General features: G+C 39.8%; 1 protein-coding gene across 4 annotated transcripts in view; it reads left to right on the plus strand.

The window, feature by feature from the left end:
• The first annotated feature begins 626 nt into the window (after positions 1–626).
• MCF2 (MCF.2 cell line derived transforming sequence) overlaps positions 627–19,818 on the plus strand; it is a 128,439-nt gene continuing 109,247 nt past the window's right edge. For 3 of the 4 annotated variants that reach the window (XR_013169606.1, XM_077146826.1, XM_077146825.1), the window contains exon 1: positions 628–842. Coding sequence is in view for 3 of the 4 variants with exons in the window: in XM_077146826.1 (XP_077002941.1) it covers positions 758–842 (85 nt within the window). In the remaining variant the exon portion in view is untranslated. Of the gene's footprint in view, positions 843–19,818 lie in introns of all 4 variants that reach the window. The other variant, XM_077146824.1, reaches the window with a different exon arrangement.

The raw sequence follows: 19,818 nt of genomic DNA on the forward strand, positions 1-19,818 counted from the left end.
CTATCTTGGCTTCAGGACAGATCCTTCCAGGCTACCCAAGGTTCGTTTCCTCTTGGCGGCGGCATGTGCCCCCACTGTGTACCTCCCACACACCGCGAATCTTTGCAGTGACCAGCGCGAGCGGGGATGCTAAGGAATTGCCAAGGCTTACAAAGTTGCCATAGGAGTGCAAGCCCCGGAGGTCTCCTCCCACCACGTGGCCCTGCCTAGCCCGGCCTCCCTCTCCCGGACAATGGGCACCTCGGCAGGGGCTCTCCCGTTCGGTTTCAGGAGTCCCTCCTCTTCATTCCCCGCCTCCTCTCATCCCCATAACTGCTGAGCGGGGGAGTGGGTGCGCACCCAGGAGGAGTTGCCCTCGCGGCGGCTGCAACCACCAGCGCACTGCTGGGTGTCCCAACTTCTCGAGCAAGTTCCGGCTCTCCGGGGCTGCAGCCCCTACTCACCGGCTCCGACCCGCCGGGGAGGCGCAGCCGGGCTGAGCGGGGCGGCGGACTGTGACCCCCGCGGGGAGTGGCGCGTGGGGCAGGGCTCCCGTCTGAGCAGCCCCGGCTGCGGCGGACCGGGCCGGGGGACCCCCAGCGAGAGGCTGGCGGCTGCGAATTCCCGGCCGCACCTGGGCTCGCCCACGCTGGCGGCCGCGTCTGTGCCCCAGGCAGCCATAGGGGCGGCGTGGCCCTCGGTGCTGTGCGGTAGGACCCTGCCCCCAGACGGCTGCAGGCTCCTGCCGGTCGCCCAGGCGGTCCCTCTGCAGGTGGACATGGCCATGGCCCTGCAGCGCGTGAGGATCTCGGAGAAGTACGGGAAGAGCTATCTCTGCCTCCTGCAAGCTGTCTTCTTCGCAAGTAAGTCCCTTCCAGCTGGCACCCGCTCGCAACCTCGGGCTCCTGCCCAGCTCGCTGGGCTCCTCTCTTCCCCCGCTCCCTCCCGAGCCCCGCTCAAGGCCGGCCAGCAATTCTTATAGCCTTCCCTCCGCTGCCGGCCCTCGCCCTGTCCCTCTGCGCCTGCCTCCCCCGCCGCGAGCGAGCTCGTGCGTCGGTCAGTTCTCTCTGGGACGCGGCGGGCGCACGGTGAGAAAAGCCCCCGAAGCGGTGCGACAGCATCGCAGCCGCCGCCGCCGCCGCCGCCCTGCTGCTCCGGGTCTCCCATCCACTCCGCACCCGCTTCCGTGCGCCACCAGAAGGGGTATTAGAGCGCATCTCCCAACTCCGCGCGCCCCAAAGAGAGCCCAGCCTGCCCGAGGGCACATTGTTTTCCCAGGTGATTTTCCCAGGATTGCTGGAAAAGCGACGGATTCTTTGGGTAACACGTGTGTGGGGGGTGGGGTGCTGGGTGGGGGTGGGGGAGACCGAGTAATAAAAGGTGCCGGGGTTCCGAGAGGAGTTGGAGAGGCAATGCTTGCATGGGCTCTTTACCCAGACAAGTGTAATCTTTTCAGCTCGGTGCAGGAGTTGCCTGCCTCCTGGGGTCTTCGCCATAAAGGCAGAAGCTGTCGTTTGTCTGGCAGGACGGACATACCAAGACAGGGCCAAGGATTTTTTTTTTTTTAAGCAACCTTTCTTTACCTGTCGCGGCCGCGGTTTGGATTAGGGTCGTGAGTGGGGAGTAACGCGGACTTGGATTCTTGCAGTCGCGATGCGCAGCACGTTTCCCAAGGGTCTGTGCAGCAGGGCAGGCGCAGCAGGCTCTGGGAGAGAAGTTCCAACCGGACCTTGCGGACTGGGGCGCGGGAGCAATCTGAGAAAGGGTGCGACTCCGGGTCTTAAGTTCCGCTTGCGCTTTGCAGACAAGTCAGCGAGGTCCTGCGGCTGATGGGCCTGTGCGGTTCTCAGCCCCCCACTGTCGTCTTGGCTCATCAGGTGCTCAGCCGTGCCATTGAGAGCTTCCATATCCAAAAAAGTAGACTTGGTAGGGATTTACCGCTAATCAGGTAGCCCCAGCACCTATCCCAAACACCGCTCCATCTACAGTGCAATCGGCGAATCTGGAAGAGGTCAGGCACACCCTCTTAGTTTTAGATCAGGGGAAACAATTCAAGGCTGTGGTCTCTGCATCTTCAATAAGACAAAACTCTTTGGTCTTCCCTGTTCTGCTTTTGAAGTAGTCGATATGATTTTCTACCTGTAATTAAGTGTTGAAGGGAGCGTGATGATGGGGCGCAAACTTCAGGTCTTGAGAGCAGTTAAAATGGTTTTTGGTTGATGCAAAAGAATCTCATTGTAACCTTCTGTGCAGTGCAGTGGAAAGTACTGTGCGTCTTGTTCTCATTTACCTCCTGCTTCTTCAGGGTAAAAAAGATCTCCGTAGGAAAAGTGTATGCTTCGTCACAAAAATTAACTTAGCTATGCTATGAAATATAAATCGATATTTCTACAGCCAAGTGATTTCCCCAATTTCTAAAGTTGTGTGATGGCAGGTCCCCATTGCTGTGGCATTACGAGTCACAGCCTTTAAATGACAGGAGTCTCTGTGTTTTTACGTAGGCTTTGCAGTATCTTTTTTGCCTTTCAACATCATTAGCAGTAATCTCTACGTCCGAATGGACCAGCAGGGCGCCCTGGAAGTGGTTTGTGCTATGTTGTTAGACATGCACAGTGATTTTAAATGTGAAAAGGATTTCATATATTTAAAAAATAGTCTACCGTGTACAAAGAGTTTACAAAGCTTTTCAGTGTGGTAAGCAACTTTCTGAAAAATTGCTTCAATAATGAACATTTGTAGACTGCTCACTACCAGGATTTATGCTACAGTATAATAAGCTAATTACAGAGATATGTGTGCAGGATCTGCATGGGGCAGCCAGAAGAGGGAATGATTGATACATAGGGAGTCAGGGGAAGATTTCATGGAGAGGACTGGTGCATTAGTTGAACCTTGAAAGATGCGTACAAATCTCCAGGTGTACAGGGGGTGAGTCTGGAATGTGATGGGAAATAAGTACTGAGAAGGGCATTCCAGTCAAAGGAAATAAGATATGCAATGAAAAACAAGAAGGGAACAGCATAGCACTTTTGGGAAATTGCAGGGTTTTTTTTTAATGATTGGAGTGTGAAGTACGGAGGGTAGAGGAAAGAGATGCATTTGGAAAGGTAGACAAGGAATAAATCAGACAGTGCCTTGTAAGGTGTGTTAAGGCATGTTAAAGGGTTTTTGCTTTATGCCCAAGGCAATGGGGGAACCATGGGCACGTTATAAGCAGGGAAATGGAGCAGGGCTCCTGAGTATGGTTTTACAGGTTGTGCACTGCAAAACCCTTAGGGGCTCCATTCAGGCAGGCTGCACCATGAATGATGGCCTGCTTAGAGTTGTGTGTGCAATGCACAATGTTCACAGCAGTGAATAGTGACGATGCTGGTGGGTATTATTTCTTTTAAACTTTTAAAATTGTGAAATATAACATATATACAAAAAAGCAATAAATTTCCAAGTACATTTTAGTAAGTAGTTATAGAACAGATTTTTAAGTCTGGTATGGGTTACAGTTCTGCAATTTTTCATTTTTTCTTCTAGCTGCTCCAAGACACCAGAGACCAAAAGAAATGTCAATATAATGATTCACCAGTCTTACTTATATGTTAAATCTTATCTTCTGTTATATTCCTCCTCTTTTTTCTTTTTTGTGAAAAGTAAATATATACAAAAAGCAATAAGTTTCATAGTCCATTGCAGCAATTAGTTGTAGAACAGATTTCAGAGTTTGGTATGGGTTACAATTCCACAATTTTAGGTTTTGACTTCTAGCTGCTCTAAGATACTAAAAGAAATATCAATATAATGATTTGGCAATCATGCTCGTTTGTTAAACCCTATCTTCTATGTATAACTCCACTACCTTCTTTGATCTTTCTCCCACTCTTTAACTGGGCTATGGCCATTCTAACTTTTTCACATTGGAAGAGGCTGTCGATAATATGGGGTAGGGGAATGGAACTAGTTGATGTTCTGGAGAGGCTGGCTCTTCTGCATTTCAGGACCCATCTAGAGGTTGTAGGTGTTTGGTGGGTGTTTTTGCTGTTACAAAGATCAATCTGGCAGCCATGGGGAGGAAGCAATGTGTGGAGAATGCAGTGAAGAGGAACAAGACTGGAGGTAGGTGGCCAGCTAGAAAGCAGGTAAAGTAAGCTGGGCAAGAGCAGATGAAGGCATGGACCAAATCAGTTCTGGGGATGAGGGGAAGGGCAGAGGCCTGAGAGGAGTTGAAAGGGTAGAATTGACTTAACTTGGCAATTAATTATGAGGCTCCAGGGACAGGGAAAGAGTCTAGCTTGATCCCAGGTTTCTATTATGGTGACTGGGTGTGAAGAGATACCATTAAAACAGGAAATGGAGGAGGAAGAGGAAGTTTTAGGGGTGTGGTTCCTGTAGAAGGTTCAGATGACTACTAGGTCTGGCTGGGGCTGTGAACAAGTGTATACATTTCTTACGCTCATCCGTGGCATTCATTAAACAACTCCTGGGACTGAATTTGTCCTTCTTTAAATGTGCTTATCGCAAAGTCTACCACAGAAAGCCACATATTTATTATAAAATTACCATTTGAACTTGCCCTTCAATAAAGTGCTGAAAGAAAATAATTGTCAAGCAAGAATTTTATATCTGGTGAGACTGTATTTTTTAAGTGCTGGAAAGATTAAGACATTCCCAGATTTAAAAAAAAAAAGGAAGGGGGGAAGAGTTTATGACACTTGACCTACCCTACAAGCAATGCTAAAGGGATTTCTTCAAACTGAAAGGAAAGGACACTAGACAGTAGAGCTAAGTGGCACAAAGAAATAAAAATCTCTAGTAACAGTCATTACAATGGTATGTATAAATGCCAGTATTATTGTATTGTATTTTTGGGATATAACTTCACTTTTTACAGAACCTAAAATACAAATGCCTAAAAAGTAGCGATAAATCTATGGTTTTGGATGCACAATATATAAAGATTTAATTTGTGACAAGAACAACAAAAAGGTGGGGGGACGGAGGAGTATAGGAAGATGGTTTGTGTATGCTTTTGAAGTTAACTGGTATCTAATAATATGAGATTGATATAGACTTTGAATGTTAAATTTAAACCCTCTCAGTAACCACAAAGAAGATAGCTGAGAAAACATACACAGAAGGAAATGAGAAGGGACTCAGAATGGTCCACCACAAAAGATCAAATAAATGCAAAATGGGAAGTAATGGAAGAATTGAGGGACAAAAGAGATAAAAGACTCAGAAAAACCAAATAGCAAAATAGCAGAAGAAAGTCCTGTATTATTAGTAGTTATATTAAAGGTAAATGAAGTAAACTCTCCAGTCAAAAGGCAGAGTGACATAATAGACAAAAAAAAGTATGACCCAACTATATGCTTTTTAAATTTTTATTATTTTTCTTTTTTAATTTAAGAAAACAAACAATACACTTAGAACCACCAAAAATGGATATCTTAGTTAGCTTAACCATAGGCATATTTAAATAAAGTATCCATAACCATATGCTTTTTATAAGAGAGGCAACTTAACTTCAAACACACAAGTAGGTTGAAAGTGAAAGACTAGAAAAAAATATTCTGTACAAATAGTAAAGAGAGCTGGGTTACCTATACTAATATCAGATAGAATAGACATTAAGTAAAAAAATTTTCAAGGGAAAAAGAAGAACTCTATATACTAATAAAGGGGTCATCACAACAAAAAGATATAACAATTATAAATATTTATGCATTTAACAGCAAGCCCTAAAATATAAGGCAAATATAGACAGCTTTGAACAGAGAAACAAATGGTTCTACTTTAATAGTAGAAGATTTAAATATGCAATGTTCATTAACGGATAGAACATCTAGACAGAAGATCAATAAAAATCAGAAAATTTGAACACCACTCTAAACCAATTAGACACTTGTTCTAGTTTGCTAGCTGCCGGAATGCAACACACCAGAGACAGACTGGCTTTTAATAAAAGGGGATTTATTTTGTTGGTTCTTCAGAGGAAAGGCAGCTAACTTTCCACTGAGGTTCTTTCTTACGTGGAAGGCACAAGATGGTCTCTGCTGGTCTTCTCTCCAGGCCCTTGGGTTCCAACAACTTTCCCCGGGGTGATTTCTTTCTCCATCTCCAAAGGCCTGGGCTGAGCTGCAAGTGCTGAGATGAGGAATGCTGAGCTGCTTGGCTGTGCAACATTGCGTTCTCTCATTTAAGCACCAGCCAATTAAGTCAAACCTCACTCATTGCAGCAGACACGCCTCCTAGCCGACTGCAGATGTAATTAGCAACAGATGAGGTTCGCGTACCATTGGCTTGTGTCTGCAGCAACAGAACTACGTATGCTCACCTGGCCAAGTTGACAACTGAATCTAACTAACACAACACTCTATGCAGTTGCAGCGGAATACACATTCTTCCTAGTGCACATGGGTTATTCTCTAGCATAAACCACATGTTAGATCACATAACTAGTCTTAATAAACTAAAAAAATATTGAAATCATACAATGTATCATCACTCTCACTGGAATGAAGCTAGAAATCAATAAGAAAGGAAGAACTGGAAAATTCACAAATATAAACTACCAGTGGGTTAAAGAAAAAATTACAAGGGAAATTAGGAAATATTGTGAGAAGAACATAAAAACACAGCATACCGAAACTTTGGGATGCAACAATGGCAGTGCTAAAAGGGGAATTATATGTCTAAATTCTCATATTAAAAAAGAAGGAAGATTTAAATCCCATGACCTAAATTCACACCTGGCAGAACTAGAAAAAGAAAAGCAAACTAAACCTAAAGTGAGCAGAAGGAAGGAGATAACAAAAATTGCAGCAGAGGTAAATGAAATAGAGAATTAAAAAAAATAGAATCAACAAAACCAAATGTTGGTTCTTTGAAAAGATCAATGTAATTTACAAACTTTAACTTGACTTGCAAATAAAAAAAGAGAGAGAGGATACAAATATCTAAAATCATAAGTGAAAGGAGAGACATTATTACTGACCTCACAGGAACATAAAACTAAAGTAAGAAGATACTGTGAAGGATTGTATGTCAACAAATTAGATAACCTAGATGAAATGGATAAATTCTTAGAAACATATAAACTACCAACACTGACTTAAGGAGGAACAGAAGATTTAAACAAACAAATAATAAGCCAAGCAAAGAGATTATCAGTAATGGAAAAAACTTCCAACAAGGAAAAGCCCAAGACCAAAATGGCTTCACTGGTGAATTTCACCAAACATTCCAAGAAGATTTAATACAAATCCTGCTCAAAGTCTTCCAAAATATTGAAGAGGAGGGACTCTTCCTAACTCATTCTGTGAGGCCAGCATCAGTCTAATACCAAGCCAAGTACAGATATCACAGTATGAGAAAATTACAGACCAATATCACTCATGAATATAAATGCAGAAATCTTCAGCAAAATATTAGCAAACCAAATCCAATAGCACAGTGCAAGACTTATACACCATGATCGAGTGGGATTTACTCTAGGAATTCAAGGGTGGTTCAATATAAGAAAATCAATAACATCATATACCACATTAGTAGCATGAGGGAAAACACACACACACACACACACACACACACACACACATCTCAAGTTCTCAATGCAGAAAAGGCATTTGACAAAATCCAGCACTCTTTCTTGATAAAAACACTCAGAAAACTAAGAATTAATGGAAGCTTTCTCAACATGATAAGGAGCACATATGATAAACTCACAGTTAAAATTATACTAAATGATGAAAGATTGGTAGCTTTTCCCCTGAGGTCAGACCAGGTTCCCCACTGTCACCACTATTATTCAACACTCTACTGGAAGTTCTAGTGAGAGAAATTAAGCAAGAAAAAGAAATAAAAGACACCCGGATTGGAAAGGAGGAAGTAAAGCTATCCCTGTTTGCAGATGGCATGATCCTATATACAGAAATACTTGAAAAATCCACAATGAAACTACTAGAGCTAATAAATGAATTCAGCTAAGTGGCAAAAATCAGTGTTATTTCTATACACTAGTAATGAACAATCTGAAGAGGAAATCAAGGAAAAATTCCATCTACTATATCAACTCATCGTAGAAGGACCTCACCTTAGCCAACTGCAGATATTATCAGCCATAGATGAAATTCACATACTAATGATTTAAGTCCACTGCGACAGAACTGGGCACCATTACCTGGCGAAGTTGACACCTGAACTTAACTACTACAATTATCTTATGACCTGGAAATCTCACTGCAAGGTGTAAACCCTAAAGAATTAAAACAGGGACTTGAGCAGATATTTTTACACTGGTTTTCATATTAGCATTATTCACAATTGCCAGAAGTTGCAAGCAACCTGAGTGTCCATCCATGGAAGAATGGATAAACAAAATGAGGCATATACACACGTTATTCAGCCATAAAAGGAAATGACATGTGTGCTTGTTTGAAACTGTTATGTCCTCCAAAAAGCCATGTTATTTTAATCCCTTCTTGTGGTGGACCTTCATTGTGAGTGGACCTTTTTGATTAGGTTATTTCCATAGATATGTGACCCACCAATTCAAGGTGGGTCTTAATCCTTTACTCAGAGCTTAGAGATGTATGGAGACAAAGAAAGAAAATGCCCCAGTAGAAGCCGAAGGACCCACAGGAGCTGAGAGAGCCATTTTGAAACCAACCCAGGAGAGAAGGGCCAGAAGATGTTGCCATGTGCCTTCCCATGTGACAGAGGAACCCCAGATGCCATCAGCCTTTCTTCAGTGAAGGTATCCTCTTATTGATATCTTACTTTGGACATTTTCATGACCTTAGAATTGTAGACTTGTAGCCTAATAAATCCCCTTTGAAAAAGGCAACCCATTTCTGGTATATTGCATTCCAGCAGCTTTAGCAAAGCGAAATAATGTGCAACAACATGGGTGAATGCTGAAGACATTATATTGAGTGAAATAAGCCAGACATGAAAGGACAAATATTGCATGATTTCATTTATATGAAATGATTAGAATATGCAAATTCAAGAATAAGAATCTGGAATACAGGTTACCAGGGGCTGGGTTGCGGATAAGGAATGGGGAGTTAATGCTCAATTGGAACAGAGTTTCGGTTTGGGGTGATGAAAAATTATTAGTAATAGTTGGTGGTGATGTTAGCGAAACTGTGAATGCAGTTAACACTGTATTTTCAAATTGTATATTTGAAAATGATTAAAAGGGGAAATTTTACTTTGTATATATGCTATCATATATAAATTTTATATCATATAAAAATTTTTAAAAACAAAGAATGTGTAACACAAAGAGTGAATCCTATTGTAAACTATGGACTATAATTAATGGTATCATTATAATAATATTATTTCATTAAGTGTAAAAAAAATACCACACTAATTCAAAATGTCAAGTAGTAGGGAAGACTGCCTGTGTGTGTATGGGGGTATGTGGGAACTTTGTACTTTCTGCATCATTAGTCTGTAAACCTACAACTTCTCTAAAAAATACAACGAAATATTATTCAACAGTAAAAAGAAATGAGGTTTTCTACATAGGTGACCCTTGAAGACACAATTCTGAATGAAATAAGCCAGACACAGAGGACAAGTATTGTATATGTTCACCGATTTGAAATAATTAGAATATGCAAATTCATAGAATCAGCAATTAGAATACAGTTTACCAGGGGCAGTGTTGTTGGTGTTAATTACTTTCACACATTGTGCTGCCATCACCACCATCCAAATCTGTTTTGGGGTGAAATCTGTTTGGGGTGAAATCGGATCAGATTTGGGGTGATAGAAAAATTTTGGCAACGGATGGTGGTGATGGCAGCAAAATGTGTGAAAGTAATTAACACCACTGAATTATATACTTGAAAGTGATTAAAATTAGAACTCTTAGGTTGTTTATAAGTTATCAGAATAACATGTAAAAAAACCCATAGAAGTTTACAACACAAAGAGTGAATCCTAATGTAAACTACAAATTTAAAGTTAATAATATAACTATAATAATAATGATTCATCAATTGTAACAAAGGTAGCATGCTAATATAAAATATTAATAGAGAAAACTGTGTTAGTAAGGGAGGTTGGGTGTAGGGGAATTGTGCACTTTCTGAATGGATTTTTTTTTTAACCTACAACTGCTATAATAAAAAAGATTTCACTTAAAAAATGTTAATTACCCAATGTACTTTCAGTATTCCAGTGATGATGGGCCATTTATCAGGCAACACCGCTTTGAATATAACTGATTTTTCTGGGGAACTGACATGCACACTTTTCAGGTCAGATTCTCCCTCCCCTCCTAAATCCTTAACTTTTTGGACTGGAGGCTTTTCAAAAGATATTTACCTTCTAGACTTCTGAACCTGAAAAGATTTGTTTTCTTTCTCGTTGGTTCAAGATCACCCTTATAAGAACATTGGAAATTTTAATGTACAGTGCTCTCTTAGGGGCTCCTAAACTGTAGAAGGCTGTTTGTTTTTACATTAAATGGGCAGAGATTTTCCTGCCTTTTAATTTGAAAGGCCTGCTTTTTTTTTTCTCTAAGCTTTCTGGATATCCCTTTGCTGTTAGCTGTCATTTCTTACTGCTGTTAGTTTATCTGTTTCTACCAACCAGCTATTATTGCAGAATCCTCTATGCCCCCTCTCGCATTGCTCGTTCTGATGTGTTATAAGCTAGGAAACCAGATAACCAAACCTGGTGGAATTGTCTGCAAAATATGAATAAAGAGACTTTGAGCAGGTCTGTGGGGCATCAATTTTTACTAACAGATTTGAATTTTATGTGCATGGATTCTGTGTTATCTATTCTGGTTGCATAAAACCCCTTCAACAAGTATGCTGTCATATAATTATTTTTAGGGGCAAAGTAATTTCACAAGGAGGAAGAGAGACAGTTGAATTTCCTTTGTTTACACTTTACACATTTAAAGCATATATTGTAAAAATAAATATGTGTAGTGTATGTTTTCTTTGCTTTTCATTGATTTCCATACTTCCGTCATTTCATGAAAGAAGTACTTCTGTATTTCAGAAGACCTTACCAGGAGGTCTGCATAGTATTGTCATTTATTTTGAAGTCCCTTTCTATTAAAGAATGGAGGATTTGTGTACTGGGCAAAAAAAATTCCAGGCCCATCTATGGAAATTAGCCTCCATGTAGAGACAAAAATTGCTGAGCACTAGATTCATAAAAGAAGGCTGTGATTAACTCAATGTGGAAATCTACCTTAGGGCTTTTGGTCTGGGACATTCATTCAAAAATATTTAATGAGTGCATACTATGTGCTAGGTTCTGTTTTAGGTTATAGAGGCAGGACAGGGAACAAACAAACCAAGTACAGAGAGTCTTGTGGAGTTTAAATTCTAGTGGGGGAGACAGAAAATAAATCAGTGGAAGTACGGGAGGTGGTGATATGTCATATAAAAATGAAGCAGAGACGAGGAATATGGAATGTTGGAGTGGGGGTTATATTTTGTAAACTGGGTGGGGGTGGTGGGTGGGCTCAGGGAGGACAACACTGGGAAGGTGGCATTGAGCAAATACCTGAAGGAGTCAAAGAAATGAGCCATCAGGGGAGTCTGGGAGAAGACTCTTCCAGGCAGAAGGGACGATAGGTGCAAAGGCCCTGAAATGAGAGTGTGCTGACAAGTTCGAGGAAGAGGAAGGAAATCAATGTGGCTTAAAAAGTAACAGGGATCTGGATCAAATAGAGCTTGGCAAGGACTTTGGTTTTTAACCTGAGTGCGACGGGAGCCATTGGAAAGTTTTGAGCAAAGGAGTGACTTAGGTTTTATCAGACTCCCCCTGGATGCTGAGTGGTGAGTAGACTAAAGGGGGGCGGGGGGCAAAGAGAGAATCAGAGAGAGCAATTAGGAGGCTCTTAGAATTGGTGTTGGAGACTTGAAACAGGGAGGTAAAGGTACAGGTGGAGAACAGTGGTCAGATTCTGGCTACATTTTGAAGGTAGACCCAAAAGGAATTGCTTACAGATGGGTTGTGGGGTATGGAGAGAAAAAGAATAATCCAGGATGACACCTGCAACTGGATGGCAGGAGTTGTCATCTGTAGAGATGGGGGTACCTGCAGGAGAAGCAGATTTGTGGGTTGAAATCAGGAGAACCAGAAGTTTGTTTGGGAACCTGGGAAATTTGAGATTAATGGTTGCTTAGGGCTGGGGCTGCTGACAAAAATATGGGAAATGCCTGCTAATGGTACAGGTTTCTTTTGGGGGCTGGTGAAAATGTTCTAAACTTAGATTTTGGTGATGGCTGCATATATCGGTGACTATATTAAAACAACCATTGAATTGTATACTTTAAATCAGTCGGTTGCATGGTATGTGAATTATATCTCAATAAAACTTTTTTTTTTTAAATTAGGCTCAGATGTAACTAGAATGGAACTCCTTTTCTCGCGTTTGCAAACAAAACTCTTATTTTGCTCTCATTCTGTTTTCAGATTGTGTGAAGACATCCACTAGGCAGTTGGGTATAGGAATCTGGTGTTAAAGGAAGGGATCTGGGCTGGGAGTATAAACTGGGGAATCATAGGCTGTTTGCACGGTATTTAAAGCCTGGGTGAGAGAATATTGACAGAGATGAAGGTAGTTAGAAGAAAGAGTTGTTTGGGTCTCACCAATGAAGACCTATGGTTGACCCTTGGGTCTTCTCCAAAGAGCATTTATTAGAGGAGGAAGGGAACCACGAAGTGCTCCAAAGAAGACGAACCATTTCGGTGGTTTGTTGTTCAGATGTTTGTGCTTTCAGAGATGGTGACAGGTGAATTTTTTATTTTTTATTTTTTATTTTTTTATTATAGGTAGGCTAAGCTTCTCCACTACACACATAGCTCTACAAGAGTAAGCCTCAAGAAGGGTTTGGCCTATAGATTTCGGTGTCCCCAATGTTTGACACACGGTATCAGGGGTTTCCCTGGAGGCAAAGCTCAATAGTTCCATATTTTCTCTCCCATCCCTCAAGTGACTCTGCCAATACTTCCTGATTTTCTGCTTGATCTACTCTAGGATGTATCCAGGCATTACATCAAGCCATTCAGCATTAAAAGTCTTCATTCTTATTTTGTGCTCCCTGTATTTTAATTGTTTAAATGAGCTATCCGTACAGGTTGACCTAGACCATGTGCTATAGAAAATTGAAGGTCTAGACAGAACAAAACTTTCTTTGTTTTGTCTCAAAGAGTAGGTGAAATTCTAAAATATAGACAATGTCTTCCTTACCCCTGTGTTCTGAATTACTTAATCTCGACCTGATCGCCTTAGTTCTTATCTCTGAATACCGGGTTATACAAATATAAAACAGCCTTTCAAAATCCAGAAATAATAACTACCACTCAGGACTAAATGTGACTGCTACAAGATCTTACAATCTAGGCCTCTGTTTTCTTATAAGATGACAGGTGAATTTGTCTCATGATTCTTTTACTGACAATCCAGAATTAATGAAACATGTGCCTGGAAAAGAAGATGAGGTCTATGTTTAAATCTCTCCAAAGAGAAACTCTACAACCTTAATGTTAACCCCTCCTTCTTTATGGGTACAAGAAATCTGTAGTTTAGTCATTTATGGTTTAAATTCATGTTGCAGACGAATCATTCCCCTTTTTTTTTCATCAGTAGAAATATTAAGCAACAGCTATTGGCTTCCAATCAAGAAGACCTTTATTTAATTAGTTCCTAGTAGCTTCTATATACGAGGTAAATAAATCACATTTTAATGGAAAAACCAAAGACTGATGGTACGTTGGAAAGAGGTACTATTTTACACTCACAGTAAAGTTGGAGACTTGTGAAATAGTTGAATTTTAGATTTCTAGGGTATCCAGACAGCAAATGTAGTAACTTTTTCTTTTGGGGGGGGGGGTGTGTGTTCTGGGAATTGAACCTGGGTTTCCTGCATAGAAGTTGAGCATTCTACCACTTAGTAATATTTTAATAAAGTCAAATTTACTCTAAAAAATAGATTATCTTCTCCCTGAAATTCTTTTAAATACTTATTAATGATATTGTTGACCTCAGCCATGAAGAAGTTCAGTTGGCTATATGCTTAACCCAGCAGATGCTTGGGAAGACTTTTTAGGTGCAGTTATAATTTACATATATGTATTCTGGTCCTTGGGAAAATGAGGAGTCAGCATCTCTAAGGCCTCTCTGTCTATTAGTCAATTCTTTGAATCAATCTGAAAAGGGAATGAGAGCCATTCTTAGCCATGGGGAACAGGAAAGTGTTTTGTTAGTAAGAGGACAAATGGGAGAAACAAGATTCCCGTCTAGTTGTACTTGAACCTAATTTTTTAAAACAGATAGATTGAGAAGTAACTCACATACCATACAATTGACCCCTTTAAAGAGAAAAATTCAGTTCTTTTTTAGTATATTCGCAACCATCACCACAGCCCAAGTTGAGAACCTTCTTACCACCCACAAAAGAAACTGGTACCTGTTAGCAGTCATTTCCCATTTCCCGGCCCACTGCTCTGCCTTACGCAATTTCTCTACATCTTTCCCAATCCAATGCCTTTTTGATAATGACTCATTGTGGTTGGGATTTGCATTTCTCTAAAGACGAATGATGTTGAGCATATCTTCATGTACTTATTGGCCACTGGTATATCTTCTTTGGAGAAATGTCTATTCAGATCCTTTGCTCATATTAGATTGCATCTTCTCTTTTTATTGTTGAGTTGTAAGAATTCTTTATATGTTCTAAATACTAGACCCATATGAGATAGGTGATTTGCAAATATTATCTTCATTCTGTGGGTTGTCCTTTCACTTTCTTTTTTTTCTTCATCACATAGTTATATATTCATCGCCATGATCATTTCTTAGAACATTTGCATCAATTCAGGAAAAGAAATATAAAGAAAAAAACTCATACATACCAAACCCCTTACCCCTTCCTCTCATTGGCTGCTAATATTTCCATCTACCTGATATATTTTAGCCTTTGTTTCCCGTTTTTTTCTATACCTCTTACCATTCCCTTTCATTGATCACTAGCATTTCAAACTACTATATTTATTTAAACATTTGTTGCCCATTTTTAATCCATATGTTTTACTCATCTATCCATACCGTAGATAAAAGGAGCATTAGACACAAGATTTTCACAATCACACAGTCACATTGTGAAAGCTGTATCATTATACAGTCATCTTCAAGAAACATGGCTACTGGACACATTTTCAGACACTTCCCTCAAGCCTCTCCAATATACCTTAAGTGAAAAGGTGATATCTTTGTAATGTGTAAGAATAACCTCCAGGATAACCTCTCAACTCTGTTTGAAATCTCTCAGCCACTGACACTTTATTTTGTTTCATTTCTCTCTTCCCCCTTTTGGCCGAGAAAGTTTCCTCAATCCCTTGATGCAGAGTCCTAGCTCATTCTAGGATTTCTGTCCCCCATTGCCAGGGAGGTTTAAACACCTGGGAGTGATGTCCCACATAGAGAGGGGGAGGGCAGTGAGTTTGCTTCTTGTATTAGCTGACAGAGGCCACATCTGAGCAACAAAAGAGGTTCTCTTGGGGGTGGCTCTTGGGCCTAATTTTAAGTAGGCTTAGCCTGTCCTTTGCAGGGTCAAGTTTCATATGAACAAACTCCAAGATTGGGGGCTCAGCCTATAGCTTTGGTTGTCCCTACTGCTTGTGAGAATATTAAGAATACTCCACTTGGGTAAGTTGAATTTTCCTCCTTTCTCACCATTCCCCCAAGGGGACTTTGCAAATACTTTATTTTAATCACTGTTCAAATCACTCTGGGATTTATCGGGGCATCACTCTGGACAAATCAACAAAATCTCATGCCTTACTCAAGGTTCCATGTACTTACAGTGTTCAATTAAGCTGTTTACATAAGTTATATTAGGAAATGCACTAGTCAAAATAAAAATTTTGTACCAAATAAACATTTTTTGCTTTAGTCTCACACATAAGTTGAAGTTTTAAAATATTAATTACCATCTATTTTCAACACCCTGCAATATTGACATTCCTTTGTTCTTCCTCATGCAAAAACATTTTTTAGTTTTATATTTACTCACTATCATTGTACACTGTAGGAATTCCTACAATGTACCAACTCAGTCTTTACTATCCTTCTTTCCTTCTGATTTCATTTGTGTCCCAAGCCCTCCTCCCTCTATTATTCTCACATTCAGCTTCATTCATGGTACAAATGTTATTGTTTTACAGTTAGGTAGTATTGTGCTATCCATTCCTGAATTTTTGCAATCAGTCATGTTCCACAATCTGTATCCTTTCATCTCCGATTACCCAATATCTACCCTATTTCTATCTCCTGATGGTCTCTGTTCTTAACTGAAATTCTCCAAGTTCATTCATGAATGTTAGTTCATATCCGTGAGACCATACAGTATTTGTCCTTTTGTTTCTAGCTAATCTCACTCAGCATAATGTCCTCAAGGTCCATCCATGTTGTTATATACTTCATAACTTTATTCTGTCTTAACAGCTGCATAATATTCCATTGTATATATATACCACAGTTTGTTTAGCCACTTATCTGTTGATGGACATTTGGGCTGTTTCCATCTCTTGGCAGTTGTAAATAATGCTGCTATAAACATTGGTGTGCAAGTGTCCATTTGTGTCCTTGCCCTCACGTCCTCTGAGTAAATACCTAGCAATGGAATTGCTGGATCATATAGCAATTCTATACTTAGCTTCCTGAGGAACCTCCAGACTGCCTTCCACAGCAGTTGTACCATTTTACATTCCCACCAACAGTGGATAAGTGTGCCTCTTTCTCCACATCCTCTCCAGCACTTGTCGTTTTCTGTTTTATTGGTAATGGCCATTCTGGTGGCTGTGAGATGATATCTCATTGTGGTGTTGATTTACATTTCCCTAATAGCCAGGGAAGTTGAGCGTGTTTTCACATGTTTTTCGCCATCTGTAATTCCTCTTCTGAGAAGTGTCTGTCCAAGTCTTTGGCCCATTTTGTAATTGGGTTGTCTGTCTTTTTGTTGTTGAGTTGAGCAATCTCTTATATATTTTGGATACTAGACCTTCATCTGATATATCGTTTCCAAATATTTTCTCCCATTGTGTAGGCTGTCCTTTTACTTTCTTGATGAAGTTCTTGAATGCACATAAGTATTTAATTTTGAGGAGTTCCCATTTATTTATTTATTTATTTCTTCAATGCTTGTGCTTTGGGTGTAAGGTCTAGGAAATTACCTCCTGTTATAAGAGTTATAAGATATTTCCCTACATTTTCTTCTAGTAGTTTTATGGTCTTGGAGCTAATGTTTAGGCCTTTGATCCATTTTGAGTTAATTTTTGTATAGGGTGTGAGATATGGCTCCTCTTTCATTCTTTTGCATGAAGTTATCGAGTTCTCTAGGCACCATATATTGAAGAGACTGACTGTTCTGTTCCAGGTGAGTTGGTTTGACTGCCTTATCAAAGATCAATTGTCCATAGATGAGAGGGTCTACATCTGAACAATCTATCTGAGTCCATTGGTCAATATATCTATCTTTATGCAGTACCATGCTGTTTTGACCACTGTGGCTTCGTAATACACCTTAAAGTCAGATAGTGTCAGACCTCCGGCTTCATTTTTCTTTCTCAGGATACTTTTAGCTATTCGGGGCACCCTGCCCTTCCAGATAAATTTGGTTATTGGTTTTTCTATTTCTGAAAAATAAGTTGTTGGGATTTTAATTGGTATTGCATTGGATCTGTAAATCAATTTAGGTAGAACTGACATCTTAACTATATTTAGTCTTCCAATCCATGAACATGGTATGCCCTTCCATTTATTTAGGTCTTCTGTGATTTCTTTTAACAATTTCTTAGTTTTCTGTGTATAGGTCTTTTTCTCTTTAGTTAAATTTATTCCTAAATATTTTATTCTTTTGGTTGAATTGTAAATGGAATTTTTTTCATGATTTGCCCCTCAGATTGTTCATTACTAGTGTATAGAAACAGTACAGACTTTTGAGTGTTGATCTTTTAACCTGCCACTTTGATGTACTCATTTATTACCTCTAGTAGTTTTGCTGTGGAGTTTTCAGGGTCTTCAACATATAGTATCATGTCACCAGCAAACAGTGGGAGTTTTACTTCTTTTCCAATTTTGATGCCTTGTATTTCTTTTTCTTGTCTAATTGCTCTGGCTAGAACTTCCAACACGATGTTGAATAACAGTGGTGATAGTGGACATCCTTGTCTTGTTCCTGATCTTAGGGGGAAAGTTTTCAGCTTTTCTCCATTGAGGATGATGTTAGCTTTTCATATATTCCCTTTATCATGTTGAGGAAGTTCCCTTGTATTCCTATCCTTTGAAGTGTTTTCAATAAGAAAGGATGTTGAATTTTATCAAATGCCTTCTCTGCATCAATCGAGATGATCATGTGGTTTTTCTGCTTTGATTTGTTGATATGGTGTATTATATTAATTGGTTTTCTTATGTTGAACCATCCTTGCATACCTGGGATGAATCCTACTTGGTCATGGTGTATAATTCTTTTAATGTGCTGCTGGATTCAGTTTGCTAGAATTTTGTTGAGGAGTTTTGCATCTATATTCATAGGAGAGATTGGTCTGTACTTTTCTTTTTTTATAATATCTCTGCCTGGCTTTGGTGTGATGGTGATGTTGGCTTCGTAGAATGAGTTAGGTAGCTTTCCCTCCTCTTCAGTTTTTTTGAAGAGTTTGAGCAGGATTGGTACTAATTCTTTCTGGAAAGTTTGGTATTAATTCTTTCTGGAATGTGAAGCAATGTGATCTTGGACTTTTCTTTTTGGGGAGCTTCTTAATGACTGATTCAATTTCTTTACTTGTGATTGGTTTGTTGAGGTCGTCTGTTTCTTCTTGAGTCAATGTTTGTTGTTCATGCCTTTCTAGGAAGTTGTCCATTTCATCTGCATTGTCGTATTTATTAGCATAAAATTGTTCATAGTATCCTGTCATTACTTCCTTTATTTCTGTGGGGTCAGTGGTTATGTCTCCTCTTCCATTTTTGATTTTATTTATTTGCATCATCTCTCTTCTTTTTGTCACCCTCGCTAAGGGTCCAGAAATCTTATTGATTTTCTCAAAAACCAACTTCTGGTTTTGTTGATTTTCTCGATTGTTTTCATGTTCTCAATTTCATTTATTTCTGCTCTAATCTTCATTAATTTCTTTCCTATTGCTTGGTTTGGGATTAGTTTCCTGTTTTTTCTCTATTTCTTCCAAGTGGATAGCTAATTGCTTGATTTTTGCTCTTTCTTCTTTTTTGATATAGGCATTTAAGGCAATAAATTTCCCTCTTAGCACTGCCTTGCTGCATCCCATAAATTTTGGTATGTTGTGGTTTTTTTGCAGCTTCATTCAGTGTTTTAACATAATTACATTACAATTAGGTATTATTGTGCTGTCCATTTTTGAGTTCTTGTATCTAGTCCTGTTGCACAGTCTGTATCCCTTCAGCTCCAATTACCCATTATCTTACCCTCTTTCTAACTCCTGCTGGTCTCTGTTACCAATGACATATTCCAAGTTTATTCTCGAATGTCGGTTCACATCAGTGGGATCATACAGTATTTGTCCTTTAGTTTTTGGCTAGACTCACTCAGCATGATGTTCTCTAGGTCCATCCATGTTATTACATGCTTCATAAGTTTATTCTGTCTTAAAGCTGCATAATATTCCATCGTATGTATATACCACAGTTTGTTTAGCCACTCATCTGTTGATGGACATTTTGCTGTTTCCATCTCTTTGCAATTGTAAATAATGCTGCTATAAACATTGGTGTGCAAATGTCCGTTTGTGTCTTTGCCCTTAAGTCCTTTGAGTAGATACCTAGCAATGGTA

This window comes from Tamandua tetradactyla, chromosome X (genome assembly GCF_023851605.1).
Source record: "Tamandua tetradactyla isolate mTamTet1 chromosome X, mTamTet1.pri, whole genome shotgun sequence".
Lineage (NCBI taxonomy): Eukaryota > Metazoa > Chordata > Mammalia > Pilosa > Myrmecophagidae > Tamandua > Tamandua tetradactyla.